The 21991-nt window shown below is 39.1% G+C and overlaps 1 protein-coding gene across 3 annotated transcripts in view; it reads left to right on the top strand.

The window, feature by feature from the left end:
* Window positions 1–21991, top strand: part of USP24 (ubiquitin specific peptidase 24) — a 70027-nt gene that overhangs the window by 41536 nt on the left and 6500 nt on the right. For 2 of the 3 annotated variants that reach the window (XM_068953239.1, XM_068953237.1), the window contains 28 exons: window positions 184–339; window positions 881–951; window positions 1697–1857; window positions 2685–2746; window positions 3757–3948; window positions 4251–4368; window positions 6036–6180; window positions 6619–6738; window positions 6911–7036; window positions 7243–7341; window positions 7565–7647; window positions 7882–8023; window positions 8418–8537; window positions 8918–9138; window positions 9521–9645; window positions 10344–10485; window positions 10821–10971; window positions 12353–12448; window positions 13093–13196; window positions 13987–14100; window positions 15131–15227; window positions 16774–16890; window positions 17501–17593; window positions 17976–18081; window positions 18902–19023; window positions 19563–19676; window positions 19923–19988; window positions 20268–20334. In XM_068953239.1, the coding sequence (XP_068809340.1) occupies window positions 184–339; window positions 881–951; window positions 1697–1857; window positions 2685–2746; window positions 3757–3948; window positions 4251–4368; window positions 6036–6180; window positions 6619–6738; window positions 6911–7036; window positions 7243–7341; window positions 7565–7647; window positions 7882–8023; window positions 8418–8537; window positions 8918–9138; window positions 9521–9645; window positions 10344–10485; window positions 10821–10971; window positions 12353–12448; window positions 13093–13196; window positions 13987–14100; window positions 15131–15227; window positions 16774–16890; window positions 17501–17593; window positions 17976–18081; window positions 18902–19023; window positions 19563–19676; window positions 19923–19988; window positions 20268–20334 (3330 nt within the window). The remainder of the gene's footprint in view (window positions 1–183; window positions 340–880; window positions 952–1696; window positions 1858–2684; window positions 2747–3756; window positions 3949–4250; window positions 4369–6035; window positions 6181–6618; window positions 6739–6910; window positions 7037–7242; window positions 7342–7564; window positions 7648–7881; window positions 8024–8417; window positions 8538–8917; window positions 9139–9520; window positions 9646–10343; window positions 10486–10820; window positions 10972–12352; window positions 12449–13092; window positions 13197–13986; window positions 14101–15130; window positions 15228–16773; window positions 16891–17500; window positions 17594–17975; window positions 18082–18901; window positions 19024–19562; window positions 19677–19922; window positions 19989–20267; window positions 20335–21991) is intronic. The other variant, XM_068953238.1, reaches the window with a different exon arrangement.

The raw sequence follows: 21991 nt of genomic DNA, 5'->3' as shown, positions 1-21991 counted from the left end.
AGCTGAATGCATTAACTGATGCGAATCTGAGAAAAATGCTGTATACCCGTGTGGCGTTTGGAGAGGCTTAAGGTGTTTTGTTTGGTTGGTTTTGGGGGTTTTTTAAGTACAGAGAATTGATGAGAAGCTGAAAACATCTGAAAAATGTAATGGGTTGTAGCACTTGTTCCTTTCTTAATGCAGGAAGTAATTGCAGTTCAGGAAGTGAAGGAGAACCAACAGCACTGCATGCTGGCATCTGTGTGAGACAGCAGTCCGTATCCACCAAAGATGCTCTGATTGCTGGAGAAGCCTTGTCTCTATTAGTTACATGCCTTCAGCTACGCAGTCAGCAACTAGGTATGAAATAGAATTGGATTAGTCACTGTTTGGAATATAGGTAAGGTGGGGGAAGGCTTTTGAAGACGGACAAGTATTTAAAAAATCATGAGAAACTTTTAACTCGAGCTATTTCAACTTTTTTTTCTAGGACTGAAGAGTAGGTGGCATGAAACAAAACATATAGTGCTGTGCCTAATCAGCTTTTCCAATAGATTTCATTAAGACCACTAAACTACTGCCAGTATATAAATAGTTGCACTGACTTTGAAGTGCATACTTTTGCAGGTGCTGCTGTTTGCATAGCTGAATGTTTAGTACTCGAACCTTTGTGTACAAGGAAGTGTAAGCTTTGGTGGTGGTAGAAGGAGAAGGAAAGTGTTGTTATAACATGGTGCCAGTCCCTCCAGAGAGGGAAGGAGATGGAGGATCATGCAAATTCCCATTACTGCTTTTTGGTGCTGACAGGAAGTCCTGTGTTATTTTAATGTAAATCCATAGCTGACTTATTTTGAATAACTACTTTAAAATAGCCTGGTAAAATGGTATTCTTTTGTTCTAGGATCTTTCTACAATTTGCCTTGTGTTGCTGATTTCATCATTGACATACTGCTTGGATCACCAAGTGCTGAGGTGAGGGTCTTTCTCTGGAAGTGTATTAGATATTGCAGGGAAATGTGTACGTTTTGTTCAGTTAATATGGTCTCAAGATAAAATTGTTCGCTGCAAATATTCCAACTGTTTTCGTATCTGAATAAATAACCCCTGTATAGTTGTTAGCAATTCCAGTATTTAGTACCATGTTGACAGAAAATGCTGAGGCATTACATTCTTTAGGCTTGTTTCATCTATGAAGCACAGAATTGTGCTCCAACTAGTTGATAGAAAATACTCTCAATTTTTGTGAGAGAAATTCCACAAAACTGGTACTTTAACCCTTCTAGAAAGGGGCCATTCCAAGTAGCCTTAGTCTCAAAAAGTTTGGATGGACTGTTCTGAACTTCTGAAAAACCTTCCAAATGTCACAGCCCTCCGAAAATTCATTCTTTCTGTTTTGAGATGATTTCTAGATATTCTGAAATCCAGAGTGTTTCTGGCCACACTTCCTTAGTTTCATTGCATCTCATGTTTTATGTGAAGCCATTGCATCCTCTTCCCCGTATCTGGATTTACAATTTGTGTTGAACAAAGCATCAGAGCTTGTAGCTCAGGTATATGAATAGAGAAGCCCTGACTGCTGTGTGCAGAGCTCATACTCTGTGGGTTCCACAAGCTTTTTAATGTCTGGCCTTTTTACTGTTAGATTTCTAAGCAAAACAGAAGTGTATTTTGGCAACCTTCAAGTAAGGTCCAGTGCTTAACAATGATACTCTTTCAGATTCGTCGTGTTGCCTGTGATCAGTTGTACACCCTGAGTCAGACAGACACGTCAGCTCACCCAGATGTGCAGAAACCAAACCAGTTTCTCCTGAGTGTTATCCTCAGTGCCCAGCTGCCTCTTTGGTCACCAACGAGCATCATGAGAGGAATCAACCAGAGGCAAGTCAGATGCATGTTTATTGAGGAAGCAAATCTACCCCATTTTAAAATGAGTAGTGCTGTGGTCGCTCTTAAAGACAAAATCCTAACCACTTGTTTTTGTGCTTTTGTCAAACGTGGGTATTCCTGTCATGCCCGACAAAGTTTAAGTAGTATATAAATTGGAGCCTAGTTCTCAGAGTACAACCCTTCCTCTGCGAACTCTTAAACAGCAGCTTGTTTGACTTCCCATGCAGGAGGTGGTAATCAGTAAATAGACCTCTTTCTAGGATGTGGTCATAGCAGTCAGAACTTGGCTGGAATTCTGCATGAGGCATAGAGGTGATGGGCTGCATGTCAGTAACATTGAATTTATTTGATAGCAGTGCACAGATCCATATTGGAAACTGGTCCAAAAGGCTCCAACCTCTTTAATGGTCTCTGGACCTGTGAGCCATGACTTCACCTGTGTTCTCGTTGCTTATGTTGCCCGTTACACCTTAATGACTGTAGTGTTGGTCCTCTTGACTTGTCCATTATTGGCCAAAGACTGCTGAATTTAACAATAACTTTGAGCAATCTGAATAGAGAAGTAACTGAGAAGCCAGGTTTCTATCATCATCACAGTTAACTTTTATGAGGTGAAAGAAGAAAACAAGATTGCGTTACACACAAAATTCAGAAGTAGCTGTTAGGAAGGAATTTGTTTTAAAGCTGCAGTGTGTGCATACAGAGACATGCCTAGACAGCTACAATATTTGGGGTTGGATGGACAGAACACCTAGGCCTTAAAGGAAATTAGAACAAAACTTCTAATTTTAATTTTCTTCTCTTTGTATCTGTTCTAGACTTTTGTCCCAGTGTACAGAATATTTTGACCTGAGATGTCAGTTATTGGATGACCTCACGTGTAAGTATGATTACTGCACAGGCACACATGTCATATTCTGATTGCAGCTTCCAAACATGTTCCTTATGTAGATGAGATGTAGAACTGACTTCACTGGGCGGTCACTGCACCACAAACTCAGTGTAACTTGCCCATTTGCTGGCTGTCCTGTTAACAACTCATTTGGACTGTTCAGTAACTGCAAGGCAGCTTACCCCTCTTGGAGGGTGAAACGCTGAAGGTACACTTTGTACACGCTGAAGGGGGAAGTAAGACCATCTGTTAGGTACCTTCAGATGGAAATTCAGAGATGTAAAATTATACTTAGCATCTGGCACAGCCCAAAGTTAGGTAGCATGTGTATGTCACCTCCCTCGTGAGGAGGTGTGGAATACCTTCCTAGCTATGCTCAGTTGACACGGTAGCTCTCTGCATCATCTTCACCATAAAAAGAATAGGCATATAAACACGCTACTGTACCCTTACTCAGAATTTGCTGTTTGTCTGGCTTCAAGGTACGTCTCCAAGGCTCTTTCCGTTTTCTATAAAATATCCCCTTGATTGCATCCTGTTTGGTAACATTAAAGCACTAGAGAAGAAGTTCAGTTCAAAAGCAGTCTACTCTGATTTCAGAGACCATCTTTATCTGTGGGTCTCACTGGGATATTTTTCAGTACCTAAATATGAATTTGCGCCTAAAGTTACCTGTCCACATTTGAAGTTGCTGATCAGAGTGGTGCAAGTGTTGAATTGTCTTGCACATGACCAGATACTGTCTCTGCTTACATAAATATCTTTCAGTTTCTATATGCTAAATATTTCTCTCTAAACCACTGAATAATTTGTATCAGTGAACTGATGTTAAGCTTCAGTCCCATGATCTCTCTTAAACTGTTAGCATAGTGCTTCTTATTCAAATGAAGTGTAATATTGTAACAAGCATGAATTATCAAACTCTCTGAAATTCTTGGTATTTAAGTTCTTTGTTTCTAGAACTCTTAATTGTTCTGGATTTGGTTTTTATCTTGCAGCATCAGAAATGGAACAGCTGAAGATTAGCCCAGCTGCCATGTTAGAAGACGAGATCACCTGGTTAGATAATTTTGAACCCAACCGCACAGCTGAGTGTGAGACCAGTGAAGCTGATAATATTTTATTAGCAGGACACTTGAGGCTCATCAAGACTCTCCTTTCACTTTGTGGGGCAGAGAAGGAAATGGTTGGTAAGTATTCCTTTGTGCCCTAAAGTAACTAAACCAATTTGAATTCTGCTTGGCACTAAAAGATGACTTAGTGTTTCAATTAGTAGACAGTACCTGTAAAGCCATTATTATATATCAGTAGAAGTGATATGGAGCTGAAAGGAATAGTGTTGGTAGTACCTCTATTTTTGTACCTTTTGATTTTTGATAAGACGTTTGGATGCGGTTTTGTTGATGTAGTGCTATTAAGTGGTTTTGCTGTTATGGAACCCCTTTTGACATCTGCAGTAATAAAACACTAAATGTGAATTACTGTGTTACAGGTTCATCTTTGATTAAACCATTATTGGATGATTTTCTCTTCCGGGCATCCAGGATTATCCTGAATAGCCATTCTCCAGCAGGCAGTGCTGCCCTCAGTCAGCAAGACTTTCATCCAAAGTAAAAAATGCGTTTTTGTTCATGTTGTCTTTTATCCTAGTTCTCATATATGCAAATGTCACACTGGGGCTACTGATACTAGGAATTAATACTGATGGTGGAGCATTTCTCAAGAGCATACCTATCCAATTAAAACACTTGCTACCTAAGTGTCCACACAGCATTTTATAAGTTATGTGAACTGAAATATTCACTGTTCTCTACTTCTAAAGTCTGTATTTTATTTATTAGATAATGAAGTACTGTAAGCACAACTGAGTGCTGAATTCCATGGGTCTGAAGAGTACTCCTTTAGCTAGTCATCATGTGGGAAGTTGGCTAAATTGAAGTATGAACAGAAAAGTAACTTTCCAAACCCCTTTTAAATGAGAATCTCAAAAGATTCTGTAACTTTTTTTTTCCCAAAATAACTAATTCTTGTAAGAAGCTAGTGCTGAGTAAGTCTCCTTGCACCTGAGAGAGCTGTTAATAGCTCAGAATATAAAAACTGGGGGAAAAAGTGGGGCTTCTCTTTCCTGTCATGCTTGCCTTCTGTTGTTGATATACAGTATCTGAAGGAGGGGGTAAATTTTTTTTATGTGGAGTTTTGTGCAGCTGTAGCTGAATTGGTTATGTTACTCTGACTCCTTGGTTTTCAAGTTAGGTCAGGCACGTCTGCGTTAGGTTTCCACAAACCGTAAAGAACGTCCCAGCGGAGCATTTGGCAATCACTGAATTTAAGACTACTTTCTTAATCATGTTTCACAGGACCTCTTGTAGTGTAAATCCTTGTAAAGTTAAGCCACTGTCTGAAAATGGTGACTGTAGTGAGTTAGGCTTCCAATTCTGCTATGCATGAGAATTTATTCCTTTTCTTTTTTCTGTATCTTAATCTCATTTCATTTAGTTTAAAAGTAATATTGGTGTATTGCTGACAAGTTGCTTTCCTTGGTATCTGTAGGCTTTTTAACTTTCATGTAAATAGCAGGCATTTGTATTAGCTTGCCACCGTGACTGAAAACCATGGTACTTGCTATAGATTAGTGTTTTGCTGCAGTGTATCTTGGTGGTTCATCTCAAGCACTTTCTTATTTGCTTAACGCAAGCAATGCCTTGTCTTTGTTGAAAAAGCAGCTAGAGTGCTTGATAATGCATTGAAAAGAGCCAAGTAAAAGTGTTTTGCACTGAGTGCCTTATATAGCTTAGGTTTAAAGTAGTCCCTTGTAGCAATAAGAAAGATATCTGGTCCTGCTCTTTTGAAGATTGTCTGCCTGTGAATAAGTCATTGTGTCTTCACCAGCATTACAGTGATAGAGAATATCTGACTGTTAGGCCTTACGCACAGAACCAGTTTTTGCCTCCTTTTTAGGACACCTATTTCTCCTTACTGTTGAATGCCAACCATAGATGCCTCCATGTCAGTAAAGGAGGCTTACTTAAAGGAATGTTACTGGTCCTGCTCTTCCTCCAATTCCTTTCCTCCCTGCCACCCTCCTCCCCCAGCTCTTCTACCCCTTCCCAAGAAAGAAAAAATAGCACCGTACAGTGTCTCAGGAGGTTTTAGCTCTATTTTGAGTGTTTCATTTGAACAGCTAATTGTCGCTTATTCTGAGTAATGTGACTTTCTGGAAGTAGAAATAATTGTGAGTCATCTACAAAGTAGATCTCAACTGTGGTTTTCTTTTTAGGTGCAGTACAGCAGATAGCCGATTAGCTGCATATGAAGTGTTAGTAATGCTGGCTGATAGCTCACCTTCCAATCTTCAGCTTATTACAAAAGAGCTGCTTTCTATGCATCATCAGTCTGACCCTGCACTTACCAAGGAGTTTGATGTAAGCAAGAACCCTTGTTTTGATTTGCATTTGCATGGTTTTAAGTACAGTACGAGCTATTTAACTGCTCCATCCATGAAATGTCCATGGTCTTCGATTTAAAATGACAACGAGCAGACATGAGTAAATGCAGACCTACTTGATCTTCCTCTGAAGCAGATACTCTCATGAGTCAGTTATTATCTTGACAAGAAAGAAGTATTGCCTAAATGTCACCCACTTTACTTAGGCTCTTTTTAGCAGTGTTACGCTAAGCGTTGGCTATATAAATGAACAAATTTAGCTCTTGTGTAATCTTTCAGAATTGACATTTTTGGTTTCCAGTGAAATTGCTCTTAAACAGTTCATATAAATTTCATAATCCTTTTTATAATGTGGTGTTGGAGTCTTGTGCTTCCTATAACTTATTGGGACAAAAAAATGAATTGCTTTTTCTAGTATCTTCCACCAGTGGATAGTCGCTCCATTTCAGGATTCGTAGGATTGAAGAATGGCGGTGCTACTTGTTACATGAATGCCGTCTTCCAGCAGCTATATATGCAGCCTGGCCTCCCTGAGGTAATTGGTTCAACATCCAGTAATTTTCTCCTTTTGGGATTAGTCATCTGAACTGTAAATTCATCCGAGCACCCTTTGTGACATGAATTTTTTTGAGGAGGGGAAAAAGTACATCACAAGAAGTAATAATTTTGTCAAGAACCAATTTAATAAAGTTATTTTTTCCTTCCAGGTCCTGCTTTCCATTGATGATGATACAGAAAATCCAGATGACAGCGTGTTCTATCAAGTTCAGTCTCTCTTTGGTCATTTGATGGAAAGCAAGTTGCAGTATTACGTACCTGAGAACTTTTGGAAGGTGTTGCTTCTTTTTGTGTAGAATATATAGCTTTCCTACTTGTAAACGTAGTGTAATCGTCTATCCACCTTTTCCTCATTGCAAGATTTGTAGGGCTATAGTAAATTTTACCTCAAAAAGTCAAAGTATTTGTTAAAACTTCGTTTTCTGTAGTGACGTGTATATTGAACAACCACCTTTATATATATATATTTGTACTTGTATAGATTTTCAAGATGTGGAATAAGGAACTCTACGTTCGAGAGCAACAGGATGCTTATGAGTTCTTCACCAGTCTTATAGATCAGATGGATGAGTACCTCAAGGTAAAATCCTCAGGGATTTCTTTCCTTGCTTGTCTGTGCATCTCTCTTCAGTACTTTTTCTCTCCACGTCGTCTTCGTTCTTTGCAAAAGAAGGCAGAAAGCCATCTGACTTTATTTTATGATCTAAGTTATGTTCTTTCAGAGGTTTAAAATTCATGTTGCATTCTTGGTCTTTCATTCTGCAAATATATCCAACTGATTTCTAACTTTACCTCTCCAACAGAAAATAGGGAGAGACCAAATATTTAAGAATACTTTTCAAGGTATCTTCTCTGATCAGAAGATTTGCAAGGACTGTCCCCACAGGTAATGTTAAATTTAGTGCACTAAATTTAACAAGTTATGTGCTGCCAAAACTATTAACAGTATGTGAGTCAAAATAGCACGGGAAAGTAGAGTAATACTCCTTTGACTGTGAGAATCATAGCTGTTGATAACTGAGATAAATGTAATATTATTTCCTAAGCATATGTCTTGTTAATACAAGTTGGTCGCGTTCTACGCTGTCAGCATCTTGATTATTTTTCTTCTTGAATTTAGGTATGAGCGTGAAGAAGCCTTCATGGCTCTCAACCTTGGAGTCACTTCCTGCCAAAGTCTGGAAATATCATTGGATCAGTTTGTTAGAGGAGAAGTTCTGGAAGGAAGTAATGCGTACTACTGTGAAAAATGCAAAGAAAAGGTATTGCTCTTAACATATGTGAAGGAAGATTCAGTTGTAGCTTGATGTTTTCTTGAGCGTTATGTGAGCAGTATCTAAGCGTGGCTTGCTGCGATCAACTGCATCTTTCTACATTAAAGTAATAACCAAAAGGTTAAATCCATAACTCTAGCATGCTTCATTATCTGTAACTCCTGTTGTAGTCTGTGAAGATTGAGAAGGGTGGCAGGATGGTAGTGTTCTGAAACATATTAGCTCACTGCCCAAGCTCTAATGTCTGTAATAATACCCTGCAGTCATCCTGCCTCTAGTAGGTGTATTGTACATCGGTTTGAGATTGCTGCAATTAAATAACTATGGAAAAATACATGCTTGAAGTATATAGATAGAGGTGATATTCTTCTGTCTTTTTAAGAGAACTACAGTGAAGCGCACATGCATTAAGGTCTTGCCCAGCCTGTTGGTGATTCACCTGATGAGATTTGGCTTTGACTGGGAAAGCGGACGTTCTATTAAATATGACGAACAAATAAGGGTAAGAAGACTTTCTCCTCACCCCTTGCAAGTTCCAGTGGACTTTCACTTTTCCTATTCATTCCCCCTTCTTTGCCACTCGTTTCAGTAAGGGCTTCTGAGAATGCGGTACGCTTGCAATATGATCACGTTGCTAAAAATAAATATCTTTCCGTAGAGTTTTCCTTGTCTCCAGCATTCTCAGGGTCCTTTTGGAAAGCAAGAGCAAAAACCTCCCTAAGTACACTTTACTGAACTTCTGTGTCATAAGGATAAAAAGTTGAAGTGCCATGTTTTCTTTAAGTATTCCGGGTGTATGAAGTATTAGTACCGTTTTATAAAATTACGCAAAGTCTATATACAACATAATTTCTGTTTAATCTAAAATATCTCTTCAAACAGTTTCCCTGGATGCTGAACATGGAGCCTTACACTGTGTCAGGGATGGCTCGCCAGGACTCCTCCTCGGAAGTTGGGGACAATGGTAGAAACATGGATCAAGGAGGTGGAGGCTCCCCAAGGAAGAAAGTGGCTCCTACAGAAAACTATGAGCTTGTTGGTGTGATTGTTCACAGTGGCCAGGCACATGCAGGGCACTACTACTCCTTTATAAAGGACAGGAGGTAATGGCTAAGAAGGCCATTAGGCCTTCTGCCCAGTGGGTTTAAGAGCGATCTAAAGATAACTTGTTTTGGGACAGTATAGTGAGCTGTTTGGAACTTTATTGGAAGCATTCTTCCCCTTCTTAATGCTTGACTGTCAAAGTCTCAGGAGTTTTGTGTCGTATTGCGGTTTGAGGACTTCCTATGACGTTTACTTATGGGACATGTGCCTCTCGTACTTTTAATCAAACTTTGTCATTGAACTAAGCTATCTATTCACTGTCAAAACAAATGCAAGTTCAGGATTCTCACTTCCAGGGTATTCAGGGTGTTTTGTTCCTTTACTTGAAGAGACGATCAAACTAACTTTTTCTCTCATGCTTCTGTTCTGTCTTGACCTTAGGGGATGTGGAAAAGGAAAATGGTATAAATTTAATGACACCGTTGTTGAAGAATTTGAGTTAACTGATGAAACCTTGGAATATGAGTGTTTTGGTGGAGAGTATAGACCTAAAGTCTATGATCAGTGTAAGTAGAAGTACAGATTGATTTACAGTAGCTTTATATATTGTACTAGTTCTCAGCATAGTCAGAATTAATCTGTTATGTCTAATCTGTTTGGTGATTTTGAGTGATTTGGTCAAATAACCATTCCTAAGCAGTTTTTCATAAAGCCTTCTATTTTACTGAAGAACATAATAACTGCTTGTAGGTGGCCTAATATTAATTGCGCCATATTTACTGTTGTTCAGCACTTTGTAGACTTAATAGCAGAGCAGATTCAAAAAAGTCTGTTACATTTTTCAGAATGACTTAAAAAAAAAAAAAAAAAAAACACACACACATACTCGTTCTCTTTCAGTCTCTCGCTTCCCCTGCCCAACGCGCACACTTCAGGTTCCTGAAAAAGACTGTACGTGGAACATGGTGTGGGATCACTAAGTTAAATTTTTTGTGCTTTGAGGAATTAACTCCAAATATGTTTCCAATGTTATGCACTTGTTTCATAACTCTGATGGTTGCATTTTTAGATATACATATGCTCTTTGGAAAAATATTTTAGAATTCAAGTTTTTTTATTATTCACTAACATAGACTGATGTTTTGATCTAATACATGGCTTTATATTGCCACAGTCTGCATTATTTGCACACTGAGTTTCATTCCCCCTTTGGGAATGAAACAAACCTTGAAAGACCTTCTTTGAATGCCTTTTCTCCCCTCAGCTAACCCTTATCCTGATGTGCGTCGGCGGTACTGGAATGCCTATATGCTGTTTTACCAGAGAGTGTCTGATCAGAACTCTCCAGTCTTGCCAAAGAAAAGTCGAGTGAGTGTTGTACGTCAAGAAGCTGAGGACCTCTCGTTGTAAGTTTCTCCTTCTGTGTATGTAAATATTTCTCCTACCTTGAGGTCTAGACCCAATATCCAGAACTCAGAAAAGAATAATTCTTGTTCCCTGTAGGAGCATACTGATTCTTCTGTCTTTTTAAGCTGCTTAATGGGTAGTCTTTTAAGTTTGTCTTCGATACCCTTATCACTGCTACAGTAAGAAGTTCCAGGTGACTGACAGCCTGAAGAAGTATTTAGACCGTCATCTAAATTTGCCTTAAGATGATACTGACTGTACTGGCATTTTAAAACCTGACCTTCAAAATTGTCAGAGGATTTGATTATTGATCTTGAACTTGTATATGTTTTAGATCTGCTCCATCTTCACCAGAAATTTCACCCCAGTCATCACCTCGACCACACAGGCCCAACAGCGACCGCCTCTCCATCTTGACTAAGCTGGTCCGAAAGGGAGAAAAGAAGGGACTTTTTGTAGAGAAAATGCCTGTGCGGATATATCAGGTAGAGCACTCCAAAAACTGCAACTAAATGCTACTCACATGAAATTGAAGTAGGCAGTAAGAGAAACATGGTAACGTTGAAGGTGGCCTTGAAGCAATTTCCTTGTTGAAAGCCAAGCTAGGACAAAATTGGAAAATATTTCTAGAGCCTGATATAAAGCTGTTAAAAAGCTCTTCAGTGACACATTATTGTACATTTTGCTGTCCCTTCTCACAAAATTGACCCATTCCTGGCTTTGAAGAAACTACAGGCAACCTAGTCAAACATGAGATATGGCAGCAGTGAGCATACAAGCAGGGAGAAATGAGTTAACAGAGAAGATGCTTCATTTGAAGTACATTTACACTTGAAAAGAAATGGAGAAGATGGCAAGTCACAGTCATCCTCCAGTTCTTCGTCTCAGAACAACATAAAAAGGGGAGGAGAAGTAAGAGAAATCGAAACCAGCTTCAGTTCTGTTCTTGTCTGTCAACTTATGGCCTACTGCATATGGTCTCAAAGGGGAGAACAAAGATGTTGAAGGCAACTTTGCAAGTCAGAGCAGATAAGGGAGGTCTGGTGACACTGAGAGACTAGCGAGAGGATGGTAGAACCTGGATGTGATTAGATGTCATAAGAGGAAGGCCTAGGTGCCCAGCTTACATTGGCTTGCGTTTTGTGGAGTGACATCTGATCTATGCAGGAGAAGGTACAACCCTGCATGCATTTGGCCTTTTGAACATGCACCACGTGCTGATCTGCACGTGTGCAGGAGAGCCTACATGCCATACACAATCAGAAAAAACTCTGCAAACTATGTATGGTCCTCCATCTTGGCTGTATCAGGGCATTATAGTTGCTTTTGGCATTCTTGTATTGTACCTGGGGTTGTCTTATTACAATAAACAAAATTTCGCTCAAATTTCCTGAGAGCCTCTCAGCAAATCTCACTTGAAAAGAAGGGGACTTGGCATGCAAGTACGTTATTGTGGATGCAACCTGTAATTATACCATGGTTCCTTGCTTTGTATGTGTTAATTTGCTAAGCGAGGCTTTCAAGTTTGGAGAATGTTCTCTTGGCATTTTATTGAAAACGAGCAAAAAAGAGATTTATCAACAGCTCCTTTCTTCTTGTTTTCCTTAATGGCTAGATGATTAAGTTTCTCATCTGTTATCTTGTATTTTGTAATATCCTTGGAAGGAAATCACTGGTTTTATGCAAGTCTCCTATATATTTTCCCCTCCGTTGAAGCAGTGATTCAGAGCAGGAACAAAATAGTTCTCAAATTGTCTTTCAACACCACACATGTTTACATGTAAGATGTAATTTTAGTTAAATATGCTTTTACAACATTTTTAATATTTTTTCTCTTTTGTTACTTTAAAAAAAAAAATTCTGCAGATGGTGAGAGATGAAAACCTGAAATTTATGAAGAACAGAGATGTATACAGTAGTGACTATTTCAGTTTTGTTCTGTCATTAGCTTCACTGAATGCTGTAAGTAACCATATTTTAATCCTGGAGTACTTGGAACGTATCCAGTAGGAAGGGCTACAACCACAAGAACTGGAGAGCACTGACAGGACTTTTTCTCCGTCTGAGCAATTTATTGCCTCCAATAATTCTTCACGCTGACAGTATCCATCTCAAAGTTGACTCCAGCCTCATAGTGGGGAAAAAAAGTCACAGTGCCATAGCAAAATTTATGAAATAAGATACATTTTTAAATGATGCAAATTGAACTCCAGAAGGACAGAAATTCCTCCCTATATGGAAGAGTAATAAATTGCTGTTAGTCACCTCAAAGCCGATAGACTTGCACGGAAATACATTGTGGCCTACTAATTAAGTTTTTCTAAATGTACTTAAGGAGTAATAAGTAAACTAGCATTTATCAAACCTACTGAATCTACAGGTTGAGTGGGCTTTAGAGCAAGTTTGCTCCTGTTTGATTTCGTTTGCTAAAATAATATAGTCAGCATTAAAGACTGGTTTTAGCACAAAAAAATGTTTGGGATCAGTTTTGGTCCCCCTCACCAATTACATAAATTACACGAATAGAACATGTTGATATGTCTAAGAAGCAGCATGCATGGTGTGAGCATATTTCTGCTCTGGAGTAAACTTAACGTTTGTTTCAGACGAAGGTAAAACATCCTCATTACCCTTGCATGGCAAAGGTGAGCTTACAGCTGGCAGTCCAATTCCTCTTCCAAACCTATCTCCGAACCAAGAAGAAACTCAGGTAAGGGCTTGTTCTGGGTGCTGTAACAACATTCTGAGGAGTTCTGACTTGTCAGACCTATAGTGCCTTGAGATACTGCTGGTAGCGTAGACATTCACAGAAGTAGCAATACCTATTTACTTTGCATTGGAACCCCGATGCAAAGAAATCTGGGGGAGGCTGGAGAGTCATGTATAAGCTGTCAGTTTACTGCTTTTCCCAGCTGTCCGTTATTTTAGTTGTAGTGATTTGGACATGGGAATGGCCTGAATGGATTTAAAGACAGCAAGTTCAAGGAAAAGCTGTAGCATTCTGATCTCTAGTAAACCCACACACTTTTGACTTAAATGCCCATTTTCTGAATATAGTGCAGCCTGTAAATGTGGAAAACCCACCTTTTGGATTTCAGGGCAGGGGGCTCTTATTTTGCCTGGAAGAGTAGAAGTTAACGTCCAGTTTTCCCAAAATAATTCTCTCAGTGTTTTTGTTTTAAGCCACCTAATATACGTTCAATTACAGTAAAAATTCTTTCGATTTGGCAAACCAGCAAAATGCAGAGAAAGGCACTCTGTGCTTCAACACACAAGAGCCAGATTTAGGTATGGCTTCAGAAGAAAGCTCTCGAAAGAGGGGCGGATTTGTTGTGCTGCTAGCCTACGTTGTTGGCGTGGTTCACAGGGAGGGGGGAAGAGGCTGACCGTGCACAAGCCACTTCTGACTTGCCAAAAAGGAAGACAGGATGAGACATGGCTTAGGTTTTGGAGGTGGTTTTCTCTCTTTTTCACTGACGTTTGCTCCTGTTTTGTTACAGGGCTGATACAGAAGAGTGGATTGCCACTATGGATGCACTGCTCTCCAAAAGCATTGATGCTTGTCAGTGGTTAGTTGAGTATTTGGTCGGGCCGGAGGGCCGGGAGCTTGTAAAGTAAGTACTAGTAATTCTATCTTATGTGAGATAAATGAGATTTTCCAGCTTACCTACAGATAATGCTTCACAATATCATGATCTGGTCTATACTGATGTATAGAGTTGACTGTGCACATTCTTTAAGCAGATGCCATAAAGTATCGCTTAGTTTTTCACTTCTAGTATATTCTCTGATTGTGTGGCTTTCTCAAAAATTCTGAAAATCCCATGAAATGGTGCAGTATATGTGAATGAATGCAGAAGTTTAATCCTTGGACTGTGTTTAAGTTTGTCTAGTCGCCCCTGCGAGTGGAGGGAAACGAGAACTTAGAAGTATTTGAGAACTTTGGTGTAATATAAATTAAATGCTTCTCTGGTAAAGATCACAGGTAAACACAGATAAATTGGAGCATATTTTTTCGTCAAGCTCAATCACATAACGGGTGTTACCAAAACACCTAAGAGAAAAATACTTGGAAATTTGATAGAGGTAAGAGGGGCTTGTCTATCTGAAGATTTTTCTCTTTGAAGTTGCATTGAAAGAGAGGATCCTATGATAGCTTTAGTGGCGTTACTAAATGGTCATTCATTCGTCAAGACCATTAAGAGGAAGTGTCATCTTTAACTGGGATAGCATTGCATATTGCCATCTTAGAATGGAAGGAGAATCTGTGTTGCTCCAGACTGTCATTTATGAAGTGCTGTCACTATGAAGTAGACTGCAGGATTGTTAAAGTGATGCTCGGCCAAGGATTTTAAGTCTATACGCGTGTCTTGGGATCGTGTAACTCACCTTCACACGTTTAAAATACTACATGAGACACTTTTATCTGTTGAATGAACAGCTATAAAGTAATACTATCAGCCTTAGTACTGACAAGCAGAAATACAGGAAAGTAGGTTAAAGCTGTTTTGATCCCACAGGAGTACAATACAAGAGGTATCTAGACTGTTATCTTTTTAAAAGTAATAAATATCATTTAATCATAGTAAGTCTGTACACGTGTGGATTCCAGTCCTCTTTGCAGCTTTGCCTTCTCTCTTCCAGGACTTTCCTCCTGGAATGCAGTGTAAGAGAGGTGCGAGTTGCTGTAGCCACCATTCTTGAAAAAACCCTCGACAGTGCCTTGCTTTATCAGGAGAAGGTTAGTGATGCCTCATCACCAATGATCCTATTGATTGTCTCTACCTAATGGCTCTTGCTGCGTTTGCAGACGATGCTGTGTGATTTGTAAATGACAAAATGAAAGACTGTCATCTTGATCATGCTTGTTTGTAGCTCTTTGTTTCTTGTTTGGGTTAATGCGTGTTTGCTCCTATGCTGGGAGGTAATATGCTGCTATAATTCTCAGAGTTTAAGCTCAAAGTATGAGTTACAAGCAAGTCTGCCTCGTTTCAGCTGCAGTGTCAATCTGTAAGACAAGAATATTCTTTTAACAGTTTGAAAACTCTGTTTTCTTAAGATTTATTCACTTTGTAATGCGCACATTCCAGAAATCAGCTGAATTTTAAACTAATTTTCCTTCCTCGCTCAGAAACAGAAGCCCTTATCACTAGTAGCTGAGCTATCTCATTCCAGAGAGAGACAATACCTATGGTTAATGTTTTAAAGGTTTAATTTTCTGTTAGAAAATCTTGGCAAGTAAGCTTGGAAAGTGCAAGTGCAGCTTTTTGTTTCATTTGGCAGATCTTAATATTGTAGGAAAACCCACTAGGAATATGTGGAAAAGGAGTCATTTGTGAAATGTTTGACTTTCACCTATTTCACTTGAGATACTTGAACCCAGTCATTTATACTACGAAAACACGCACAGAAATGTTATCTGTGTTCTAATGTATTCCTGTAAGTTGTCAGCGGAGGTTTAGATTACTTTTAAGTGTCCAAGTCTTGTTTAATCAGAAGTAATTTTTTTTCATCAAATTTTAAAATTTGATGGGATAAAGTTTTTCTCAAAAAAAAAAAAAAAAAAAAAAGCTCTCATAAGTGGAGGACACTGCTCCTCCACAGGCTGCTGTGAAGAAAGTTATCTTATTTGGCGCTTTAAGGAAAGACTGCTAAATAGTCCTATATACCAAACTGACTACAGTAGTAGGCAGATGAAAATTTACAGCATGGCTTGAGAGTTTTTGGTTACTTCCTATGACTTGAGAGTTTTTGGTTACTTCCTCTTGGCTGTTAGTTGCTATCCGTTAACTGAGATGTAAAAAAGGCTATACTAACGCTCTTAGTGTACTTCAATGCCAAATGAACACTAAGGTTGCTTTTTGCATGGTTGAGTGTGGTAGTACGCAAACCTGCAACCTTGACTGTTAAACTGGTCAGTTTATTTTGTATTTCTAAAATGCCTGGAACTTTTGAACATCATTTAACATATGTCTGAGGAGTAATTTGAGCTGCCTTAAAAAAGCTACAAGTTTATCTAACTACTCTGAATTCTGCTTCCTTGAGCAAGTTATCTTCATGTTGATGCTTTCATTACTTTCCTGCTTAATATATGCAACATTCATTCAGAAGACTTAAAGATGTGACGGCTGCATTCCTGTGTTAACTATTAATATTCATCACAGCAAGCGTATCTGACCATGCATGCGTTTTTGTTCCTCGTATCTTAACTCTGATACGAAGAAACTCTTTTTGTTTTTTAAGCAGTAGACAACTTTTTAAATTCAAATTAATAATTGTTTTTACAGTTAAAAAGTCTACATCAGTTACTGGAGGTGCTACTTGCTCTACTGGATAAAGATGTTCCTGAAAACTGTAAAAACTGTGCTCAGTACTTTTTGCTATTCAACAACTTTGTACAGAAGGTAAACAACCAATACTTGTGCATGTTTTTGTATGTTTTAAAGTCAATAGTAAAACAGCTAGTTATGCATATCCGTAGTAGGTTTAAGCAGCATGGTGAGACTCTTAAAGAACTCGTATTATTCTTTTTTTAAATGACTTTCAGCACTGGATTAGGATAAAGTCAAAAGTTGCACAGAAATATACAAACAAAGTATACATATTGAAGATGTCATTTTCAAAGTCTGAATGTTTTGGTTTGGGTCTCTTTTTTTTTTTTTTTTTTTAAAGAACAGAAAGAGACAAAAAAGAGTAAGGATTTAGGGTTTTTTCCTTTAGGAAGTAGAATAACTGACTGGACTGTACTGCTCGCCCCGGTATGGTTTCTCTCTCTCTCCTCCTTGCACCCCTCATTCCGTGCCACAGTATGAGGCTTATTTTGCATGTGCTGATTCTGATCTAGTTTATTCTCTTTATAATGAGGACCCTTATTAATGGCGTAGCTTATTGATCTGTGTGACTTCTTAAAGTGTGGGAAATGCAGTATTTAGCCTATGCATGTTATTTTTATCCCCTAGAATACTAATTCTTTATCTACAGAGGAACGTAACTTTTTGTTTCTTGTCCAAGCAGCAGGGTATAAGGGCTAGCAGTCTTCTTCTCAGTCACTCTGCTTTGAGACATATGATCAACTTTCTCCTTGGCCCCAACCGGCAGAATAATCAGGTAAAGCCTATGCATTGTGTGTATTGTGTTCTGTACCTTGCCCATTCCTTGGGGGGGGGGGGGTTGATTTCTGTTTTTGTTTGTTTTTTTATGTGCTTGAATTGTGGACAGATACTTTTCATGGGGCAGACTAGGCTATTCCCTTGATTATTCTATAATATTGATGTAAGTTTGAAGCTCCACATAAGCGTTCATAGCAGTTAACGTGAAAGTAGTTGTATATGCATAAATGAGTGTCATAACTGTGATGACAGAAAACTTTCACTGACTTAAAAGTATTAGAATGTGGTAGTGGTGTGTTAAGGACATTGTTTTGCTGGCTTAACAGAAGTTGACTAAATCAAGTAATCGGAAGTTAACTAATTCTCCCCTTTGGCCCAAGCAGAACCGAAGATGGAGTTCAGCACAAGCACGCGAGTTTGGATATCTTCACAATACCATAGCACTACTTGTTTTGCACTCTGATGTCTCCTCGCAAAGAAATGTTGGTAAGAACTGCATTTTCTTTTTCAGTAACGCTTTCATTGGGAGTAACCTCAGCATCAGTGAGGAAAAATACAGTCACTTTTGTTTTAAGGCAGTACTGATTAGCAGACGTTTGGATATTCTTTCTTTTGCTGTAAATGTACCAAAAGAGAGGCTGCGATGAACAGATAGTATTGCAGGCGCTCTTTTAATTTTTTTTTTTTAATGTGCCCTGTTTTTCCATATGCCCCAAATGGCTCTCCTCACATAAGTGAATCGAGCTGTGCCTTTGATGTCTGGGGACAGACTTGCAGACTACCAGGCTGTACTTTGCCTACGTTTGCTGTGTCTGTTTCTAATCCTAAGGGGAGTGCTTAGGTCAAGCTACTGAATAACAAGCAGTATAACACTTATTCTGCTAGGTATTTCTTAAAAAAGACGGTGATACCCAAATAGGGATTGAAAAGAAATGAAGTGAGATGTTCATTGCCTTGAAGGACTTTTTTTTCTAACTTTTTAAAGTAACAGAAGGATAGTAAGCGTTCTGCATACGATGGATGTGCAGCAATGATTGGAAGTAATACTAAAGCTGAAAGTGTTAATGGGCCAAAGCCAAAACGTTCCTATTTACTTCTAGCACGTCATTCCCCTATATTTTCACTAATGTAAGTGGCTCTTTTTGCATGCAAGTAGTAGTTACTCGGAGTGGTACTACATGAACTGCAAACTAGTTGAGATGAACGTTGTTAGAGATAACATGGTGCCAAACTGAGCAGCAATGTTTTCAAGGTGTGCAGAGCAATCTAATTTATTAGTGGATTGTTTTTGTATTTGCTATTATAGCTCCTGGTCTCTTTAAGCAGCGTCCACCTCTAAGCATCACTACTTCAGGTCCGCTTCTGACCCTTCATGAAGAAGTGGAAGCCTTGTTATTCCTGTCTGAGGGAAAGCCATACTTAATGGAGGTATCTGCTCCCTATTCTGCCTTGCTTGAACCTAAAAGCTGATCTTGTCTTGTTCTTTGTAAAAACCTTTACGTTAAAAAAAATGGCATATTAAAAAGCAGCCACCTGGGGAGTATGTGGTTATTACTTTGAGCCAGCACAAGGAGTCGATTTCAATTCCTTCTTGACACCTTCTCCTACTAGTGTATCCCTAAGCTTAGGGGTCTGGTCAGAGGGTTTAAGAAGTTGCCAACAAAGTCAGCTGAGCACATTTTGCAAGTGCCCATGCACTCCATTACTGTAAGTTAGCCAGAGGTGCTAACTTGAACTGCTCTGACTCAACGGATCGTGCTTGACCAGACCTTGGAAGTAGGCAGCAGAAGCTGACTGGAGTGTCGTGACGGCAGGGGTTCAGCTCACTGAGCCACGCTGGTGCGGGGGTGGGGGAGAGCAAAAACTTGCATCTCTCCTGGAAAAGATTAACATTCTATTAAAACCTTGAGCCATCTCTTAAAAATAATCGTATCTCTGTGTCTGAGATTGTTTCATCTTTCCATTAGGTGATGTATGCTTTACGAGAGCTAACTGGATCTCTGTCAGTTGTCATTGAGATGGTGGTATACTGCTGCTTTTGCAATGAGCACTTTTCCTTCACTGTGCTGCTTTTCATCAAGGTACGGAGGTAATCAAGAGAGGCTTTTAGCCTAGATGTTTCTTCTAGGCTTTGGTCTGTCTTACTGTATCCTGTGGGTTATAATGCTTCTGGAATCTTCAGAGGAACACCTAGTACATTTCATTAGATTTGTTTTAAACTCTAAAAGCTAAAGAAAATAGTTCTCAAAAGCTGCAAAGTCTGGTAATGTTCTTTGCATCATCAGCGTATTCTACTGTCTAAGTAACTTTGTATTTCATGCATGCAGACTCAGCTGGAAACTGCTCCACCTCATGAACTGAAAAACATATTCCAGTTACTCCATGAGATACTGGTAGGTGAAGGGTAAAGACTTGTACATTAAGCACAGGATAAATTTTGTGTCAATGCATAATGGAAAAAAGCCAGGACTGCAGTGATAATTATAACACCCACATATCTTTGATACTTCAGTAAGTCTTTTTATTGTCTAATAAACTGCTGTCTTGATAATGCAGTGATATGTGAAACTTTACAAATCTTGTGTTTTTCATGCTGAGGTGGTTAAAACTATTTCATAGCTCAGATATAGGTTTCATTAACAACTTCTATTGCCCCGTTCCTTTCTTAACAGGTTATTGAAGACCCTTTACAAGTAGAGCGCATCAAATTTGCCTTTGAGACTGAAAATGGATTAATAGGTAAGTAGGCCGGTGTGTGAACATGCGCCTCTCTCCTACTGACCCTTGTTTTGATGATGGTTCATTGGTCTTCTGGTTTCTAATCTGTCTAGACTGTTCTACTTCTCAGGAAAGCCAACTTAATGCTATTTGCACCCCTCTCCCCCCAGAAAATCAATAGAAACTAAAACAAGCATTGGAATATCATGGTAATGGGAAGCTGTAAAGGAATTTTGTTGGGGAAAAAAAAACTTTCTCCAGGAAAAGCAGTCAGTGAAACCAGAGAAGAGTGATACTTACGTACTTCAGTAAGTGACATTAAGGAACCTTAACCAAGAGGCTAGTAAGAGAGCTAACCTGCTGAAATCAGGAGCAGATCAGGGTGTGTATACGAGGAAAGAAAAACAGTTAGCGTATTAGAAATAGTTTGTTCACTTGCATCTCAAATAGCATTTTTTCTAAACAAGAAATATATGTTCCAGCCCATGTTTCTCTAACTTTTATGGGGAATAGGGAGAAGGATGGAGAGAGAAAAGCAGTGAAGAAAATTCATGGTAAATGGGTCCCTTGAGTTTTAAGTGTTTGTGATGAAAGTGCTCTGGCACCTGAAACGTTCATCCCTTCCTCCTGGCTTGCCCGATGGTGACTTGTTGGCCAGTTTGCTGCTCACTGCAGCTCTGTGCTTTGAAATGGCAAAGAGCAGATCGGATGTTCAGTAAACCTTCACTATCAAAGCGGGCATAACTAGACCTATAATGGGGAGAAGCTGTGAAGAAAACAGTTCTTTGAACCTGTAGGAAGGAACTAGTCTTTTGCTGCCACTGGTTTTAGTTGGGATTTCCTGCTTTACTTTTCTGAGTGTTTTTCCAAAGAGCCCTTAGGTAGCTTCTTTCTCTTTTTCTCCATGTGCGCATTTGAGTAATCATTGTTCTCCCCTTGCTGTCGTTCACATCTTACTTGGCATGAGATGGTAGCGTCCTTTGCCACTAAAAGGAGATCCCAGGACTGCTAAGAAAATAATCAAGTCTAATCTGAATTTTTCTAAGTTCAGACAGCACAGGGATTTCAGCCTTTAAAAAGCATCTCAACCTTCCGTAAAGCATCACAAGCAGGTTGTTTCATCATTTCATTGTTAGTCATCTTAGAGCTATAGGACACTGCTTCTGCTGCGAAACCCTGTCTTTACTTTCACAAACCGCTGTGGTAATGGTTTTTGAGCTCATAGTCTCCACTGCTGTCTTGTTGATAGTCTTTCCGTCCCTATCTTCTGTTACCGTTATTTCATCGAGATTGGTCATGGAGATGTTTGTGCCCTTACAGCAGGAAGTCTGCTGTGCTTTGGATTACCACAACAGAGTAACTCTCTGAATCCTGTAACCTTAAAAATGAATTTTACCTCCCACATATCTCAAGAAATTACCAATTTTTTTTTGGTCAGTATCATAATTACTGTAAAAAGTTACTGGTTCAGCATGGAAGCATGCTGATCCTATTAACTATAGGATAACTTCCATAATCTGGCAGGTGGGTCCCATTTGTCACCTCTCATACAAAGTTTTGTCTCCCTATTTGATCCAGGCACCTTAGTGAAGTGAAATTACAGAAGCATTCAACAGCACGAGGAAGAAAAAGTCCCAGAAGTAATGAGAGCTTATTTCATATGAGTCAGGAGCAGTGC

The sequence above is a fragment of the Struthio camelus genome, chromosome 8 (assembly GCF_040807025.1).
Source record: "Struthio camelus isolate bStrCam1 chromosome 8, bStrCam1.hap1, whole genome shotgun sequence".
Taxonomy (NCBI): Eukaryota; Metazoa; Chordata; class Aves; order Struthioniformes; family Struthionidae; genus Struthio; species Struthio camelus.
The sequence above is the reverse complement of the archived record's forward strand: the minus strand, read 5'-3'. Positions and strand labels throughout refer to the sequence as shown.